General features: G+C 36.4%; 2 protein-coding genes across 7 annotated transcripts; one reads left to right on the forward strand and one right to left on the reverse strand.

Annotated features, from left to right (window-relative positions):
- Positions 1-11,275, reverse strand: LOC139149072 (cation channel sperm-associated protein 1-like). Of its 6 annotated transcripts, none has more exons than XM_070720605.1 (12): positions 11,157-11,275; positions 8,689-9,105; positions 8,163-8,276; positions 6,952-7,090; positions 6,727-6,818; positions 6,117-6,266; positions 4,299-4,362; positions 3,732-3,816; positions 2,751-2,805; positions 2,362-2,446; positions 1,636-1,750; positions 1-240 (listed from the first exon to the last, which is right to left on the reverse strand). In XM_070720605.1, exons 2-12 carry the CDS (start codon positions 9,068-9,070, stop codon positions 223-225), a joined length of 1,299 nt encoding a protein of 432 aa, XP_070576706.1. In that variant the 5' UTR covers positions 9,071-9,105; positions 11,157-11,275; the 3' UTR covers positions 1-222. The 6 variants fall into 6 exon arrangements, with proteins under 6 accessions (XP_070576706.1, XP_070576708.1, XP_070576709.1 ...); XM_070720607.1 differs by having other exon boundaries at positions 8,689-9,076; positions 11,157-11,264; XM_070720608.1 differs by lacking the exon at positions 11,157-11,275 and adding an exon at positions 10,117-10,173 and having other exon boundaries at positions 8,689-9,072.
- Positions 11,276-11,301: 26 nt separating this feature from the next.
- Positions 11,302-19,702, forward strand: LOC139149074 (alpha-soluble NSF attachment protein-like). The gene is made up of 7 exons (XM_070720611.1): positions 11,302-11,528; positions 11,684-11,763; positions 12,641-12,757; positions 13,401-13,581; positions 14,184-14,442; positions 17,087-17,137; positions 17,821-19,702. The coding sequence occupies exons 1-7, from the start codon at positions 11,440-11,442 to the stop codon at positions 17,917-17,919; spliced, it is 876 nt and encodes a 291-aa protein (XP_070576712.1). The 5' UTR covers positions 11,302-11,439; the 3' UTR covers positions 17,920-19,702.
- The last annotated feature ends 85 nt before the right edge of the window (positions 19,703-19,787 follow it).

The raw sequence follows: 19,787 nt of genomic DNA on the forward strand, positions 1-19,787 counted from the left end.
ATGTTTCAGTTTTTCTTGCTATGTTTAGTAGCAATCGATAAAGCTACTCTAATGGTATTGAGTTTATTATCTACTTTGGTTGCTTCAGCCATGCGCCATACGGTTTTCCATTTCTTTGCTTTGTCTGCATGTGTTTGTAAATGAAATTTGAGAATTGAATATTCATTGACAATCCTGATGTTATGACTCCTTAGATCACTCTTCTGTTGCAGTTTTGCCAGGTTACACGTCATCCATGGTCTGAAACCAAATAATGTATCTTGTTTAATGTATATCAGTAGATATGTACGGTATATTACAGCAGGTGTATCTACAAAAAGTCACGAAGTAATTGTGATAAAATTACGAATAATTTTATTTTATAAACTCAGCATTGCTTACCTTATCTACCATCTTGATTTGTTTGCAAGTAAATGATATTCAAGTTCAAAGCAATGCAAGTGGAAGGTTAATGTACTTTTTAATTGTCATATTATATGTTCACTTATCGTTTAGTGATATGTTTAACATACCTATCCTGACAACATACAGGTCATACCAAGGTAGATTGCGCCTCGGGTACAGATATTCCAACTCTCAAACTTTTTCAATTCTTTTCTGATCTACCACTTGTGGTGTAAGAAAACTTTTCACTTGCTTAGTTCTTCGACAATCGAAAACTTTGTTTTTTCTCAATAGAGTTAACACAGGAATGGCGGCCATTTTGAATTTCATATATCGGTAAAGCTTGAGTAATTTGTTCTAGTTCCAAAATTTGCATGGTGACCATCGATTTTTATTTTTGATTTTGAAAGAGCATGGTTCAAAGAACTCTCAAGGAAAGTTTGAGCAAAAGTTTAAGTCTTTCATTTCCGAGGCGCATACTACCTTAACTTTGTTAACAGACTCAATTTATTAAGGTTCCAAGACAAGAAATTGACCTTTTTAATCCAACAGTTCTCTGGTGCTAAATAAGCTCAGAACCCCAGTAAATTATACATTTTCTGAAAGCCTAGATATGGGGGAACATTTTGGTAACCACAGTGTCACCATTGTTTACGTAACTATCACATGACAGGTAATTTGCATAACCTTTCGAAAATCGGTTTTCCCTATGTTTTGTATCAATACTTCAAAATATCTGACTCAAACTTGCTGGAATGCAAGCTGCAACACCGCTCTTCCAAAGGGTGTCTCAGATTGTTTATATCTTGCTTAGTCTTTTTTAAGCACAATTTTAAAGAAATTATATAGGGTTAAATTCACTGCTCTTGAAGTTTTTCTGGCATAAAAATTGTTTAAGAATGTCTAAAAACATTCTGAGACACAATCTGGAAGATCCTTAGGACAGCTTGCTTTCACACAAATTTCAGACACATATCTCAAAGCATTGAAACAAAACATTACAAAAACCGATTTTTGAAAGGTTATGCAAATTTAATGTCACGTGATAGTTATGTAAACAATGGTGACCCTATGGTAACAAAAATGTTCCCCTATATCTAGGCTTTCCAAAAGTATATAATTTACAGGGGTTCTGAGCTTATTAATCACAAGAGAATCGTTAGCTTAAAAAAGCTGAATTTCTTGTCTTGGAACCTTAAGAGCCCAACAGAGACCAAACATGTGAATATGAATTACTGGTGTTATACACACCTCTTGTACCAAGTCAGTTATCTTGTCCAGTGTACCTTTCTGATTTCTGTGAATATGTCCATTACACTCTATGGCTGCCAATAATAGCAGGAAATGACCGAGGTATGCTTGTTCCCTGAAAAGGAAATGAGTGAACTATAATGAACAGCAATCATGCAATTATTTACAGGAAAGTGGACTTGGATATGAGGATAGGTGATTGCATTCAATGTTTATATAGATTTTTCAACCTTTACATATAACTCTTAATTATTTTTTATAATCTTCATTGTGTTTCACTTGTAAACATCAAACGATTATTCAACATTGCTGTATTTTAATCTGGGTCAACAGTTTAGTTCTCAAAGTAGAAATCAATGCAAACCAGAATTGAGGCAGATGCTACTTCTAGGTGTATAGCTGGGTTGTTCAGATATTCAGTATCTTGAGGTTTCAGTTTGTGTGTTCATACTTCTCATTTGAAAGAATCTGGTACGCTTCAAGAGTTGAAATGTGACAAGTCAGGGTTTGTGAAGTGGAATTATCACTTTTCCTCAACACATCCGTCAGTGTACTTTGACTGGAAATCACAAATAAGCTGTGGGAAGGCTCTTCACATTTACAACTACCTTTTATCCATGCCGAGTCATTTGCGGTGGGAATACATGCCAATCAGCACCCATTGTACACAACTTCATGACTAAACCAGATGGTGCAGTTGCCATGGTTACTCGCTTGTACACTCACCTTTCGCTGTAGGAATAGGAAGGGTAATACTCTTCCAGTGTTTTTCGAATATATGGAGCCTCGATTTCTGTATCCAGACTGGCGTCTAGGGAGAAGCCAACATATGATGGAATGAGATCAGTAATGGCGACAACCCACAGAGAGACAAGTTTTCCCCAGCAGGCAATAACAATCTGTCAGGTGCAGATGAGAGCTCCATAAAGTGTCTTCACCACTGATTTTAAACTAATCTATGGGTTTCAATTTTATTTAAGGCCTATTTGCAGGGACTTCAGTTGTAAAGGTTAACGAACAATCAGCTTGTTTAAATCACTCAAATGCTTGCGCATAGAGCGTTGGAAAAATCACTTCTCATAGAACAAACTGTTGGTGTGTTGCTGATGACTTACCTGAGGGAACATTCTCTGCAAACTCATCTTCATCATGTTGACTCTCAGCTGCTTTCTGTAATCGCCAATTTTAACAAGGCATCATCACCGAAAATCATTTTCAAAGATTGTCCACAACAAACAGATAGAATATTAAAAGCTTGTGTTACATTAGTATCAGCTCTTTTATCAAATTACTGTTACGTTTAACTCGATCTTTGAGCGCCAAAGTCAATTTTTGCCACCTTTATGAAATATACTCTAGTTATTTTTTTCCAGATTTTTGCCCAAATTTTGATAACAAACTGTAGCAAATAAAATATGTCTATTTGCTCCGAAATTATCAAGAAAATTACAGAAAAATTCTCAAAAACTGGTAAAATGTACTAAGATTTTGATGGGAAAAAATCATGGCACTCGAAGAGTTAATTGCAATATGCAAATCCAGTTGTCGTGTCGTGGGTGTGTGTATCTGTCGTAGTAATTGGCAGCTGGACTTCTATCTATGCCTTGGGCTGACTATAGAACGCACATACAGCACAACTTCTGTTCGTCCTAGTTTGCGTTAGCTAAGCTTCATGCCCGCCAGAGGGGATGGAGAGTGGGGAGAGGGGCGTATTTGCGGTAACGTTAGGTGGTCTTGCCATGCTATAGTCTTTATGCTCCTTAAAGTCATTGAAAGTACTTGAAAATGAAATCGGGTCCTGGAAAATTGATAACCTCCCAGAATTTTCACAAAATACCAAATGATTGCTAAAGTTATAATAAAAACGATGTATATATATAATGATGTGTCGTAAAAATGATTCATGGGGAAAACGGTAGTGTAGACCTCAAAAGTCATGAAAATTAATGAAAAATTCCTTGAAGTCCTTGAATTTTAAGTTAAATTTTAATTTTTGAGCGTATGGACCCTGCACGTAGGCATACCCCGCTGCACCATGCATGAGGCAAAGCCAAGTTATTGCTATGTCGTATAAGCATCGTAACCGTCAGACTTACCAATGCTTTTCTTCTCTCAGAGTCCTCTGCCGCTGCTGCCTCCAAAGTCAGCTGGAAATTGTCCACCAGAACAGCGACAAACAAGCTCAAGAAAAAAAAACCAGTACCAAAATTAAGTTTTTTACCCAATATGTACATTCCTGGAGTAAATTATTGCTATCTCACTAAACTTTAGATTTTCTGCTCTTTGAAAAAACATAGTATAAGGGGGTTTTCATGCCATCTTCGATGAGAAATACCACTTTGGAAAAGGTATTGGTTATGTTTACGTGCGATGCCACCCTGAACACAGAGAACATTTCAGGAGTGATATTGGCAGCAAGAAATGGTTTTGCAATATTATAGGTGTGGATATAAAAAGCTGTTACCAGTGGTTATTTGTCGATTATTTACCCCCTTACATCCTGGACCTAGAAAATAACCTGAATGCTTCAATATTCTTGCATTTTATAGTAGTACTCACGACGCTTAAATTTTTCTGATTTCACGATTCAAAGAGAAAAATGTATGGTACTCATAAAATGTGTTGCAATTGAGTCATTACGAAGTACTCTGTCATATACCTACTTTAGAAAGATGAAATATTCCACAACGATGTATGTGATCAAGTAAAAGATGATGTGAACCGCTTCTGAAAGATACAGAACGGTGCCCGATTGAAGGTCATATTCACCTCTAACGGCGAAGGTGTTCGAGTACAACAGCAAATCTGAGATTGCGAGCGCCTCAGGTATCTGAGCGAGTGGGATGATGAACAACACCGTCATTTAATGTCGGCGAATCTTTGATTTTCTGGTTCAGAAAGTTAACAGATTCGATTGAAGTAATTTCTCATTCTTCTCATTCGTACAAGATAGCTGGATTCCACATAAAGCATGCAAACAGCATGGAAGTTAGGCGGGCATACCGTGTCTTTAATTTTGGTTTCAAAGGGTCACGGCAAATTTGATTTCTGTGTACATCCAACTCTAAAATCGAAACAAAATTGTCGGACTGTTTGGATGTACGCCGATGACACTGCCGTAAGCAGTTTTATCACAGTGTGAGAAAGTAACTGCGAGCACACTTTCATTGGATTGTTGTTTTTGCCTCGTGATGCACTCTTTGCCAAATGTTCCTCTCAGAAACCACACCCAGCGATGGTATAGCGAGATTTTGACCAGTTTACGACATATTTGCACAGCAATAGCGAGTGTATATATGGTGTGAACTGGTCAAAATGGAGTGGTATTTCCGTTGCTTAGGTGGTTTATTGCTATTATATCATAATAAATATTGAAGTGAAATTATACCGTGAAACGTCAGAAATGGAAAATTTCTCTAGTTGAGATCTCGTGCCTGTTCCAACCGTGCGATATTGCGAATATAGCACGGTTAGTTTAACATCTCGCCCGATCAGATCGCAGTATTTGCGCCATCAATATACGGGTATGATATAGTATACATTATAGCCAAAACAAGGGACTATTTGCTCAACGGTGAGTGAACATTGTGTCCGACATAAGCACTGGTTATCGCGAGCAATATTCGTCTAGAAGTCATGAATATGATCAATAAATGTCATGTATTCAAGTACACTCTTTTTCATTATACAACCCTTACCCATGTCTAGTGTGTGCCTATTACTTTACCCTAGCTATCTCTGTATAGTATTTAAAAGAAAACAGTTCATATCTGTTAATTGTCCTCCCTAATCCCCTTCATTAATTTGTTCTGCCGATCACAAACACGGGGGCTTATCGCCAGAACAAATTAATGAAGGGGATTAGGGAGGACAATTAACAGATATGAACTGTTTTCTTTTAAATACTATACAGAGATAGCTAGGGTAAAGTAATAAACACACACTAGACACGGGTAAAGCTTGTATAACGAAAAAAAGTTTGCTTGAAACATGATATTTTATTGATCATATTCATAATTTCTAGACGAGTATAGCTAGCTCGCGATACCCTGTGACGTAAGTAGGGCAAATGCATTGTTTCCTGCGTCGAGAGTACATAGTCCTTGGTTTCGGCTTTATCATATGCCTCTCTTACATAGTTTTTACTCCAAAATTGTTCGGTTTACATGCAAATGACAATCAAATGCTTTGTTTCTGTGTCAGAAAAAATCCCTTGAAAAAAACAAACAGAATGATTTTGCGCTTCTATCTTCATTCCACTCGAAGTGGTGAATTTATGCTCCACTGTGATAGGTCCTGGAAAATGTACGTCGAAAGTTCAGTGCGCATTACCATTACAGCAATCTGTCGAATTTAAGATGGTTTTATGAGGCGGAATTGTAGCCTGAATCAAATCGAATCCACCAGAAAATAATCCAGAATCACGACTGAGAAATGCATATGCATGCAAGAAATGTGTATGACCCCGTGATGAATATCACCTGGTTTGGCGTGCACTGCATCTAAATAAATGTAAAACCAGTCGTCGAGCGTCAGAAGCTGGAATAATGTGAAAACAGCTTTCCATAGATCACCAAAACGCGACGGATCTACATCGGCATAAAGTCCCCGGCCAATCACAGCAAACATGTCTTCAAGAAATTGTCAAGGAAATATATGATTTCAACGCGCACGGTTATCGCTTTAAAGCAATGGCATGTTCATTCTTTTTCAATCCACGCACAATGATTCGATAACCTCCCTGATATATCGTTTGTCAGATCGTAAGGAGCGGCCTTACATATAGATATATTCATGATGCTTGAATCTTTTCAAGACTTCAGCAATTTTGTTGTGAGAAGATGGTGCGAAGTTTAGCATTACCATAATCACCAGTAAACATCCTTATCGTCAATCATGACGGGGGCTCTTCTGTTGTAATGAAAGCACAGTTAGATTACATTTATTTCAAATCACACAGCTGTCAAACTATCGGAAAGACAATTTTACAGCCAGTTACGAAGAGCCATTGAACTTTCTAAAAGACAACAGGTACGAGTTTGTTTAAGAATAAAAGATGGGACTTAGGATGTGCCTCTTAACAAAGGATACACAGGAACAATGAGATCAACATAACGATAGCGCCCATGGATTGCATTGACTGCAAACAGGTATTCATAATAACCTGGATGTTCTTCAGAAATCTGTTCAACAATGGAGTACAGGAGTAAATATTGTCATTTCAGAAACGATAAAAGGCGCAAATGACCAAAATAATACATAAATATGATAAATAACGGAATAAAATAAAACATGTATTATAAACTTTTCACCCACCTCACAGTTCTGAGCACACGAATTGCTCGAAGCGCCCTCATGGCTCGGAACATGACCAGAAACTTCAAGATGTTCACGTCATTCTCAAGAATGATCTGAGTACTGTAGTCCGCGATATTTGAACACACTATTGTAAAGTCTGCATAGAGATGCGAAAAAGTGGTGTACATTTCAGAACCATTTGATAAGTTTATTTGTAATGGTTTCCGAAACAAGTTATTCATCGCTGCATCACTCATTCCAAATCCCTTTCATTTGCCAGAGCAAAACACAGGCAGCCCAAACACTATTAATAAGCTTGTTATTGAGTTTTTCTAAGTTTTCTCTATCAGTTCTTCTCCTTTTCTTCATGCTCTGACTGATCGTAGTAAATAAAAATAAATGACTTTATAGCCTAACCTAGCCTCTTGACTCTTTATTTATTTTACACCCCATTACAAGGACGTTTATCTCTCATATACTCCTTTTTCATTTACATCTCTATCTTTGCCATGTTGACCAACCCTTGATAAGTCCACGGATTAGCATAATTAGTTGTGTTGACTAATTAATTACAAGATGTGTATATGAGAGATAAACGTCCTTATAATGGGGTGTAAAATAAATAAAGAGTCAGATGGCTAAAGGTTAGGCTATATAGTCATTTATTTTATTTACTACGATCAGTCAGAGCATGAAAAAAGGAGAGGGACTGACAGTGACAGAGAAAAACTGAGAAAAACTCAATAATAAGCTTTATTAATAGTAATTGGGCCGCCTGTGAGCAAAATCGCAGGATGATGCAGCAACACAGGCGCTCGTTAGCTGGTAGTCTGCTAGATCGATCGATTTTCTGCTCGATCTATCAATCCCGTAGTCGATATGCCCGCCACTGCAACCTAAATACTCCCTTAGATTGCAGTGGCGGGCATATTGACTACGGCATAGATAGATATAGCAGAAAATCGATCGATTTAGCAGAGTACCCAGCTAACGAGCGCCTGTGTGCAGCAACAACAGCTATAAATTGTAACACATACAAAGGTATTTGTACATGCCAAGTTATACATGTATGTATTATCAGACGTATCGAAGTAGCGTTTCACATGTTGCCTTAAAATAAATGGTGCATTAATTTGAAATGAGGATTTAGGTGTCTTAGATCCATTGATTTGTTCGTTACTGTCAATAATAAAAACTCAACGACTTTCAAGGAACCGAGTCTTACCTACCGATAACGTTCCACTGCTCTTTGAAGAAGTAAAGTCTCCAAACGTAGAGTTTGAGGGCGCATTCGACGAAGTAAATCACCATCATAATGTAATCTATAATGCGAGCGTACCACCCTAGAGAGAAGGACACAAATTAATTACCAAGTGTTACTAGTATACATCAACTTAATTGAGACTGTTCTGATAAACTTCTGAACTAAATTTTCGTCGGATATGTTGGCATCTTGCTCTACCGTGAAGAACATAAATTGTACTCCAAAATACATCGGCATGTATATGTACACTATTGTGCTTTAATTTTGTACAAGTCTTTTCGTTTAAGTTGGTAAACTTTAACCCTTTCACCCCCAGTTCCCTGTGTACAGGTCCAACTTTACCATAGAAAACAATGGATTTGGTACAAACCATGATGGTGAAAGGGTTAAAGCGACTGAGTCTCAATTTTTTGTTTTGGTGTTGTTTTCATGTCTGTAAGATTGACTGGGGTATTAAACATCATGGCCACGACGACAGAATGGTAGCTTACCAAATTTGACTTGCACTTCGTTGAATGTGAGGGCGCACAACATAGCTGTATTGAGAAGAATGACCACCAAGATAAAGCCGCTGAATGACATCGATTCAATAAAGACATACATGTGCCGTCTGAAAGGACTTGCAGATGTTATCAAGTGCATCGCTCGTTTCTTCTTCTCCTTTTCATCTTCTTTGTCTTTATTTACTGTCGCGGTATCGTAATTATGGTAACTCTTTTGTCTGTCTGGAGGTTTCTTGGGCGGTTTTTGTTGCTTAAAAACCGTCATGCGACGTCGAAGTTTAGCATCCAGCTGAATTTTTTCCGCCGTTTTAGCGCCATGATTCTGACCGTTGTCTGCCTCTCCCTGGTCAAGTATTTGTCGTCCGGACATATCTAACTGATACAGCGTTACAGAGAAGACTTCAGCTGTTGAAGCATGATGTTGTACATTAGGTTATCGGGGGATGACGGGTAATGCATATCACTCCAGACTATATCATACATATATTGGATTTATTTCACGAGATGTATATTTGAACGTATTGCATAATACAAAAAAAAAATAACAAAAAGCACAAAATATTTCCCAATTCACACAATTTTGGATCTCACACTGAACTAATCGTGTCCGCGTCCCTGACAAAATGATAAGACATTGCGATCAGGTATAAGTATATAAATTGGTGACACATCGAGTGAATTAGGACAAATTATACAAATCTCGACAACATAGTATGCTTATCTGGGTAAGCAAGAGTGATAATATTTTCAGCAAATTCCTTATAAAATGACAACATGACAACACGAATATTAAAGGCAAGCAAATAGTAAGCGCATGCACTTGTGTGTCTTCAAAGAGGAGTACGAGTAGGGAGTAGACCTACACAATGCAGTACCGCATTGCAATATATATATATATATATATATATATATATATATATATATATATATATATATATATATATATATATATATATATATATATTGTATGAATGACATGCTGTTCCGCAACAGAGAAACGGACGATTACAGTGGTCTAATATATGTGCCTTTATTAGTCTAAGAGTTCCAATAATAAAATATACCTGTCTCGTGTTTAAAGCACCATTTGCCTACAGCATGCTCCAGTTTTGTATAATAGTCGAATTATCGCTAACGAGCATTAATTCTTCAATTTATTTATTGAAAAGCATTGCAATTTTCTGTTAATTGAGCTGTGCTCGCTTCTTAACTCTATAGGGCGTAAATGTAATATGTGAAAAAATTCCGAAAGGTCTGCCTGCTGCCTTTGCAGGCGCTATGACATGTATGCGTATGCGCCAGCTCGGTCAAAAACTGATGAAAAACAGGAAACGAAGAGAAGAGGGAATAAAGACGTTTTGTTTCGGATTTTTTATACGACTATGACATTTTATGCAACGTAGGATTTGTACCTACCGTCCCTCAATGCTCTATACCAACTGATCAAACGAATCAAGGCACGTCAACCATCTTATATATTATATATATATATATATATATATATATATATATATATATATATACATATATATATATATATATATATATATATATATATATATATATATATATATATATATATATATATATATATATATATATATATATATATACCCACACGTAGATAACTAGACACACAGGTAGACCTACAAGTAAGTGTGCATGTGAACTTGAAGAACTGAAAGTGATTGTAGATTTTATAAATAAGCTTTCGATCAGTTTATGACACTGCTTTGCAAGGAAACCTATCATAATCATCATAATCATGGCATGTTTTCCATTGGTGTTGTTACAACTCCCTAAACGACAAAAAAGCAAAAACATGAGCAAAACAAAAAAACCCAAAATTTATTCCTTCAATCAAAATAGAACCCCAGGGAACTCTGACTGAATAACAGTAAACAAGTCAATAAAAATAGAAAATAGAACAGTAACAAAAGAAAAAAATGGACAGAATAAACAAAAACAAAGAATTAAAATGTATACAAACAAAAAAAACCAAGTAAACAAAACAAACAAATAACAAAAATAAAAGCAAACAAACAAGAAAACAAACCTTGCTGTGGAATGGTCATCCTATAGAGAGAAGGACCGTGAATCTAGAGAGGAGGACCATAACAAGTGAATCTGGTCTGTTTCATGGAAGTCTCACAATTGATCCGTCAGTCGTTTGTTTGTTTCCTTGTATGTTTTTGTTTACTTAAGTTTTTTGTTTATTCTGTCTATTTTTGACCATTTTTGCTATTTTTTATCTTTCTGTTTTTTATTTACTTGTTTACTGTTATTCAGTCAGAGTTCCCTGTGACTCTTTTTTAGGGTCTATGGACAGAACAACACCTCAGAAGAAAGCAACAATTATTTCTTATTGCAATGAACAGCTCACGTAACCTTTTACAAAGACGATTCTCTACTCAGCAATTATTTAATGAGAAAGAATATAATGACGCTGTACTTACCCTTGCCTTTTATTTATTTCCAAGTTCAAAACTGAAAGAGAGTTTTACGTTTTAAACTTCGAATGACAGTTATTTCCAAAGAGCACGGACGCACTGTACGCGGAACGAACCAACATACGTTTCGTTCTATTTCCCAACATGCTATGCGAAAGGCCTCTGGACGATCCCATTTGCGCATGTCTCATCCGAGAGCTAAGTGTCGTATGATCGCCAGTTGTAACTCGAGATCAAGGACGTTATTGTACTTTAAATTTAGGAATATTCATCCATTTTAATCACAAAGATGGCAGACAACGAAGAGAGGGCTCTGAAATTGATAGCAGAAGCAGAAAAGAAGATGAGATCATCGGAAGGTTTCTTCGGTATGTTCAGGTAAGTATTAGTGATCCAGAATCGTAGTATAGTATATAGCCTGTATCATAACATGGCCCCTTCCGCATACATTCAACACTTGACACATATCAGTTAAAAGGTATCTCGATTATTAAACACAATTCGCTTGTTTTCTCATGTCATGGTTTTGGTAGTCGCTCAGCAAAACTGGAGGACGCCAGCGAACTATACCAAAGAGCTGCTAATATGTTTAAAATGGCGAAAAAGTGGAGCGGTGAGTGTAATGGTTGTTTTTTTATTTTGTAATTTCATATCTTAACCATGGTGCCCCATGCTCGAATCAATCGGTAATTGCAGTATGTTATAATGAAACTTTGCGTCCTTAATAATCTGTATTTGATTTATACATGGCAGAGTTTAGTGGCACGGATGTCGTCGTCCTGACACGACCCCTAAAAATAGGAATGAGCAATTGTTCTCGGTCATATGTGTGTATGTGAAAGAAGTGGTGGCGTGTCCCGATGACATAATCACGTGACCCAGATGTTTATTATGTGCTCGGTGTTGTACTGGCGTCAACTTTACCAAAAATTTGATGGTATTACTTATCGACAAGCCAGTAATAATTTTTGTCCGGAATGCAGGAATATGTTAATGGCTACTTACAAAAATGAATGAAAGTAAACAATTTTATGTGAGTTGTACATATCGCAAATAACACAACTGGTACTCAGATAAAATATAAGGAGTTCAATCAATACAACTTGTATTCAGGTAAAATATATGGAGTCCTCTTGCCCTTGTAGTGGTTACAGATAGGGTATATCATATGTTCAAATTCCTACAGGCACAGTAAGTTAACGATGGATTTTTGAGCAGGAGGGCCAACAGCCATTAGATCATATGCAAGATGTTTTTCAAATGATTTCACATTCATTGATCTTGTTAATGACACTATGACAGGGAGGATTTGCCTACTAGGTATCTGGAGATTATGTTAAACTTGGATCCTGTCTCTCTTGGGCAAGTTTTTGATTAAAATGTCAGGATAGGCTGAAAGTACAATATTTATTCAGCTCTTTGTATGTACAACTGTCGTTTTAAAATTTCATCTCTAATGTCTTCTTTTAAAAAAATAAATTGCCCTTCAGCTGCTGGGAATGCATTTTGTGAATCTGCATCGATTCAGCTGCGTCTTGCTAGTAAACATGAAGCTGCTAGCAACTTTGTTGATGCTGGCAACTGCTACAAGAAGTCTGACCCACCAGGTAAGATGACTACCGGTAGTTTTCCTCAGAAGGTGATATGATACAATATGATACGATAAGAAATTTATATTGCCTGGTAGCCATCAAAATGTTCACTGGCACTTGTGTCACATGAGTAAGCTCTCTCAAAAAAGTAGATCTCAAAAACTTCAGTACTTGATGCAGAATGAATATGACTAGGAAGTCCATATCCACAAAATAGCAGCAGCATATGAAAAAGAAGGATTGCCAAAGAACTTGAGCTGCGTCCATTGAATTTTAAAGGGGTAATCCATCTCCTGAACAGAGAGATCTGGTAGGGTTATTATGTTCATTGAATGCAGTCAGATATTCAGGCACAGAACCATCATTGAACAAAATTTCATAGTAAAATGGCCTGACACGGAAGGTGGCACAGTGTCTTTGTGTAGTGGACTTTGAAATTCAGCATGCCCAGGCAATAGTGAGTCTGACTGAAATGAAGGGATTGGTGAAAAAAAAATTATGTTACAGATACTAATGCTTCTACCAGCTCTTTCGGACTTCTTTAGGAAGTACTGAGATATGGCAAGAGCTGTTTATTCTAATCGTGGTAGATTTTGTCTTTAAAAATTTTAACAAATCAGTTAACTATGTAGAATTTTTACAAATTTGAAAATTTCAGAGGCGGTGAACTGCTTGCACAGAGCCGTGGAAATCTTTACCGACATGGGTAGATTTACTATTGCGGCAAAGCATCATATATCAATAGCAGAAATTTATGAGAGTGAAGTCATGGATATAGAAAAAGCAATAAGTAATTATGAACAAGCAGCTGATTATTACAGAGGAGAAGAATCAAACAGGTGAGGTATTAAACATTAACATGAACTATGTTGGTGAATTGTCTTGTTTTAAGGCGTGGGAAGTAACCTATGACTTACCTATCTGATAAGTTGTACTTTTGGAAAGAGTGTTGCGTATCGCCATTTGTAATTACCGCCAGACTCTGTATCCGGATGATGTTTTTGTTTATCATATAAAAGTGAGAGAGTCTTCAAGGCATTTGAAAGTTATGATAAGGTATTTTACAATGAAAGTTGTGGTATCATATTACCAGCTGATACCCATTCTTTCTGTTGGTAAATGCATCTGGCAAGATTTTATCATTACGTAGGGTTGGGTAATGTTCTGGCAATTGTTACAATTGAGTCCCAGTGCATTAGCTAGGAATTGAAATAGGAAATTATGACCTTTTTATATAAGTGAACAATAAATTTTTACTTTTTGAGGTATTATCTATTATTTATTTTCCATAAAATAATTACATATTTTTGTTCTACTGTGTGGTACCCTGTCAAGCACAATGCATTGAGTACAGTGAAATATGCAATGAAATCTTTGCAGAATTGATAAAAACCAGTTTTTCATGTATTCTAAAATATTTCATACTGTTTTCTGTTTTTAGCTCTGCAAATAAATGCTTGCTGAAGGTGGCTTTGTATGCAGCACAATTAGAACAGTATCCAAAGGCAATAGAGATCTATGAACAAGTTGCAGCTACAGCCATGGATAGCTCACTACTCAAATACAGTGCAAAAGATTATTTCTTCAAAGCTGCCCTCTGTCACATGTGTGTAGATTTACTGAATGCTCAGCACGCTATTCAAAAATATGAAGAAATGTTCCCAGCATTTGCAGACAGTAGAGAATACAAACTTGTTAAGGTTAGTGTGTACTTATGTATTTATTTTACTTTTATATCACTTTGCTGAATTGCTGTTATTAGACAACACACTTTGATTTGTTGCTATCATCATCAGATGTTTTTTGATTGGTTGCTTTAATCAGATGATGAGATCTGATTGGTTGCTTTCATTGTATGATGCACTTTGATTAGTTGCTTTCAACAAATGACGTACTTTGATTGGTTACGTTCACCAAATGATCCACACTATAGAGGGGCAACAAATGCGGCTGATTTCACTGTTATTTCAATTGTTCTCAAAATAGAGCGATCATGTCCTTAGACATCAACCTCAAATGGCGAGAAATTACGCATGTATTATAAGTAGAGTATTGCTAATCAATTAGCACTTGTTCTGTCTACCCACATCACTGAAAATGATTTTATTTTTACAAAAAACACAGAATTCTGGTTAACTTATGTCTTAAAATTATCCAACGTCACTGTGCCTGACCTGGCTCATGAAATTTGTTCACAAAAGTTAGCTTTGTTCTGAATTGGTGCATTTGTATAGTACAAACATGACATTTTGGGCATCTATGGTTTTTTAGTCTCTTCAGAAAAGTATTTAATCCCTAAGTACTAAAAGCAGATATGTTTCATGTCCATAAAAATGACAGAAAGTCATGGCATTAGACCCTGCATCTTGTTAGGAATAAACAGCCTAACCATGGATGGAGATTGCACAGTCTCTGTGCTACCTCCATGGCCCTGCAGTTACAGAAGTGACCGATATATGCAAGTTAGGGAGCCTTCAACTTCGCTTGCCAAGGGTGTTTGTATTGGCAGGTACCCTATCTCAAAACAACTAGGCTACTCCGACCTAACCAAGCCATGCGAACTGAACGATGGGGAGCCTTCTGGTTCTGTAGCATTCGTCCAGCTTCACATGGTCCTTGTGTGTTAAGGGATACTTTACATCACTCCGTTTTCAAACAGTGATTAAACTGTAGATATCTGGTGTCACGTCTTGACATCGAATTTGCTAAGAATGCTTTCGACGCTTTATAGCATTTCATGCAGTTGCCATCTCAACAGCTGATTTTTACTTACAAGTACAACAGAATGCCGCAGCCTCAACAGTGATGCTGAAAGCACGAGCAGCTAATCGTTCATTCAAGCTGCAAATGTAGTCTTGTTGTAGTCTTGTGGCTGTTGACAGTCAAATTAGTGTGACATTTTGTATGACGTGGGGAATTATGTCTTTTAGGAGACAAGTTAGCTTTTATGTATGCGTAGCCTTGGTGATGGACTTGACAAGGGACAGTTAACTGCATGCTAAACATGATTCTTAACTGTGTTGTAGCCATTGCTTCAAACAAATGAAATTGTTTGTTTTTAGAATGAAAACCATTATCTGTAATGTGAATAGAAATGAAAAATGGGGAAAATGGTGGATGTCAAAGGTCAGAGTAGAATGGGGGTTGGGGAACAGAGTATCACAGAATATTAAATTACTGGGAAAAAGGTGCCCCTTTCCTTATTTAACCATCATAGGAACTTCAATGTTGCATTATCTTAACACCTTTTACTAGTTTCTTTGGTATAAAAAAGTAATTTTACCCTAGTACCAGAATGCTCAATTAGACTTTCCTAACCTTTCCATATGTGAGTTCAACTTGGGGCTTATACATGGATGTACAGCATTTTCAAAAATCCTCTAAAAGTAGTGAAGGGGCTTATACACTAGCAGGGGGTTATAATCCAACAAGTACGATATTGGTAACACTAATCTATCAAGAACAAGTTGAAATTTTCGTCATTTTAACATTTCTGACATGATTAAAAAGGTTAGAATTAGTTTGCGTAAAGTTTTTGGAATGATACAGATACAGTGCAGTCACTTATTTGGAGTAGTGAATGCTTTGATGCCTGTCATTTCCTACATGAAGTCATTATTTAATTTTTGTACAACTTAGATAAATTTTAACTGTTTATGTATAATTTAACCAATCTACTTGTCTATTGTTTTCCATTAATATAGCAAAAATTGTTGTCAGTTCACAGTTGCATTCTCTCAACATTATATGAATACATCAAGAAGCAAGGGCCCTGTTATCAATTTGCCACTAATTTCAAAACGTCCCAACAAAAACAGTGTTCATCAAAATATGTGTGTATGATGAAGAGGTTATTATACAAAGTTAGGTTGTTATCGAAGTTATTATTGTTATGTGTGTAAATTTGACGTGTAGGTGTCCATCTCATGTGCAATTTGACGTGTTAGTGTCCATCTCATTAAAACGCAGACACATCACTCAAATACCATGTGATTTTGACCAAAGTTCATGTAATAATCCTTAACTTGCCTTGGTAGGTGCTATAAAGTGATGTATAGAGATGTAAAGTCATATTTGTATAAGTTGATAACTGGATGAATGTTTTTCAGCTGAAACAAGAGATCATTATACTTCAACCATGTGGCATCATCTGGACTTTGATGCCAGTAGTAAACAGAAATGCTGTCATATTTTGCATGCTATTTTATACCTTTTGGTATGATCACACTATCATGATGCATTGTACAAGAACTGACTTCCTTGACTCTCCTCTCTCCAAGAGACTTTGATCCTTGATGTTTCACCAACACTCAACTCATATTCTATTCCTCTCCTTCTTTGCAGACACTTCTAGCTGCTGCAGAAGAACAAAACATAGATGCATACACAGATGCTGTAAGTTGTCCCACTTTTACTCAAACACAAACATCCCTCGTACTCACTTTCATACCCCCTTGGTTTTACTTGCAAAGAAATACAGCCAGTTTTAGGGTATCAGAACAGTGTGACTATCTTTAGCAGTTAGTGATTTTGATTTCCATGAGTGTAGAGTATCAACGTTATAATTATTAATGTGTGATAAGAGGAGGTTATATATGCATATGATAACATGTGATATGGCAGGGACCATCTTCCAATGGGTATGGCATTGTCTACTGACTCAAGTTCACACCAGGCTGTACATATTTGCATAACTTAAACAATAGTTATGCAAATACGCAGAGCCTGTTGTGAACGTGAATGACAATTGAATATCCATCGGAAGATGGTCCCTGCCATATCAGGTGATGAAAGTGCCAAGCTTGGCACTCTTTTCCCATGATTCAAAATACAGTGAGTTGATGAAGCCCTTAATGGCAACTTCCGTCACTATTTTCGTCTGTTTTTGTAAAAAATCATGCAAATTATAAGTGGCAAAATCGGCTTTTCCAGAATAAGTGGCCCAAAAGCTAGCACATATGTGAAAATCAGCCTTGGTGAACTGCCCCTTTAACTTCCATTTGATGTTGTTAGTCATTTTGTTATATGACTAAGCTGCTTTGAGCTTTACTGACCTTCACTTGACCTTGACATTGCAGGTCAAAGACTATGATTCCATAACACGTCTGGATCAGTGGCTGACCACTATACTTTTGAGGATAAAGAAAGGCATCAGTGGTGACCCAGACCTACGATAAATGCAACCATTGATTGCATGCAGCAAATCACTCATTGGAGGACTTGTGAATAAACGGGAAGCTAGAGGTCCCTTTACACATCTACCAATCTATAGGAATATTGAAAGGGTTCACAGTTATAAACTGCCAGAGATTTCACATTTGCTTGTGGCAGGGTTCGAAATGTAAATAAGCAATGTCTATAAAGTTGTTCAATATACGGACAGTTTTATTTGTTCAAAGAATTAAAGCAGAATTCATAATTATTTTGCAATCACTTAGAAAGGAGGAATTATGATGTAGAGAAATCCTGATGTCTGCTACATCAACTTAAGTATTCATATAGTTTCATTTGCTAAATCTATGTTGTCATGTTGCTGTTGATGTCTTTTAAACTAAGGTTATGCAATGGTACCGTGGTATCCAGCCATAATCATACCTATGTGAGATGTGAACCAGTTAATAGCAATGTAAAGTTGGAACAATATCAATCATGACCAAGTATGTTCTGCTGTGTGCAGTATTGTAGTATAAGAATAAATGAACCATCCACCTACTAACAAACAAAATAATTGACCTTAGTTGACCTTATTGGTCTATAGCACTGTTTTCAATCACTCATGCAAAGTCCTTTTAAAAGTAGAAATTTAGTTCTGAAGTGGCTGTTAACCTAAGCCTTACAACAGTTTACAATACAAGGTCTGTTAATGTTTGTTTACAATGATGAAGCTATCTGTTAAAATACTGTATAATGTATGCTTTCCTAGATTTACTATGTGGCTATACCAACATGATTCCATAGTTTTGTAAGGGTGTTATCAACACAGGGCTAACTATGTTGAAGCAACCATCTCATAATATCTGTGACTGAAGATCCAAATTCACAGTATGTATTTGGAAATTGCAGATAGGATAGGAAGTTCTCTAGAAACGCAGACTGTACGTGGCATGATTATCAGAAATTTTCTGGTAGCATTGACAGTAACAATGAAATGCTACAATAGATTCTGTGTTTGCATATTCATAGAGCGTATGAATGATAAACTTATTTATGTGATAATGATACTTTGTGATGTTAATAAATATAACAAAAGTTGTCACAACATGTTTAATAAATAGCAAAGGATTACTATTTATATGAAATGTCAACTTTGAGATTTTGACTTTTCAATTTACAAAATGTTTTCACTATACAGACTACAGCCTACTTCAATTGCAATGATGTTTTTCTCTTTCTTTTGTCATTCATTTGCCATCCAAAGTTCTTTAAGGTGTATTAGGAGATTTAGGATTGTTGGACATATTTACTCTCTGGCCTTTGACCTCAGTTGTTCATGACCTTTGATCCCATCACTCGCCCATAGGGGTTCATTGCAGATAAAGTTAATATACTTGAGTAATGTTCAGTCAAAGGGATTGAAGTCAGACTGTTTCTCATTCATCTCTCTCTCATACCTTTTTTCTTTCCACTGCATAACATTAAAATAAAACATACAAAAATCAAAAATCATAAATTTATTTGCTTTGCTAACAGAATTACGTCTTTTTAAATAATTATTTTACCTCCTGTCTCAGACATAAAAACAGATTTATACAAATATTTAATTCATGGCTCTGACAGTGATCCCTTTGCTTTCAATGTGACTTTCAACCTCCTTTAGTGTAACAGCAAATTACATGCCACTTTGACTGTGTGACATTGTTAATAATGCAAACTTTGATGAGCCAGCTGTATTTTGGCAAAGAGAAATCTTCAACCACGGCCATCATTCTGACAAAAAATAAAGACGCATTAACTAGCAAATGTTTCATTGGTCTTTTAGCTTGCCATATTCATGCAACCACTGACACGCATTCTGTCATCCAACTATGTCTGTTATGTGAGTGAT

This window comes from Ptychodera flava, chromosome 14 (assembly GCF_041260155.1).
Source record: "Ptychodera flava strain L36383 chromosome 14, AS_Pfla_20210202, whole genome shotgun sequence".
Taxonomy (NCBI): domain Eukaryota; kingdom Metazoa; phylum Hemichordata; class Enteropneusta; family Ptychoderidae; genus Ptychodera; species Ptychodera flava.

Coding starts and splice junctions, on each gene's coding strand:
- LOC139149072 (XM_070720605.1), bottom strand. CDS start 9,070: ATGTCCGGACGACAAATACTTGACCAGGGAGAGGCAGACAACGGTCAG. Junction 8,277..8,688: donor CGAAGTGCAAGTCAAATTTG/GTAAGCTACCAT, acceptor CCTTCTCTCTAG/GGTGGTACGCTCGCATTATA. Junction 2,447..2,750: donor TGCAGAGAATGTTCCCTCAG/GTAAGTCATCAG, acceptor GCTTCTCCCTAG/ACGCCAGTCTGGATACAGAA.
- LOC139149074 (XM_070720611.1), top strand. CDS start 11,440: ATGGCAGACAACGAAGAGAGGGCTCTGAAATTGATAGCAGAAGCAGAA. Junction 11,529..11,683: donor GGTTTCTTCGGTATGTTCAG/GTAAGTATTAGT, acceptor TGGTTTTGGTAG/TCGCTCAGCAAAACTGGAGG. Junction 14,443..17,086: donor GAGAATACAAACTTGTTAAG/GTTAGTGTGTAC, acceptor CCTTCTTTGCAG/ACACTTCTAGCTGCTGCAGA.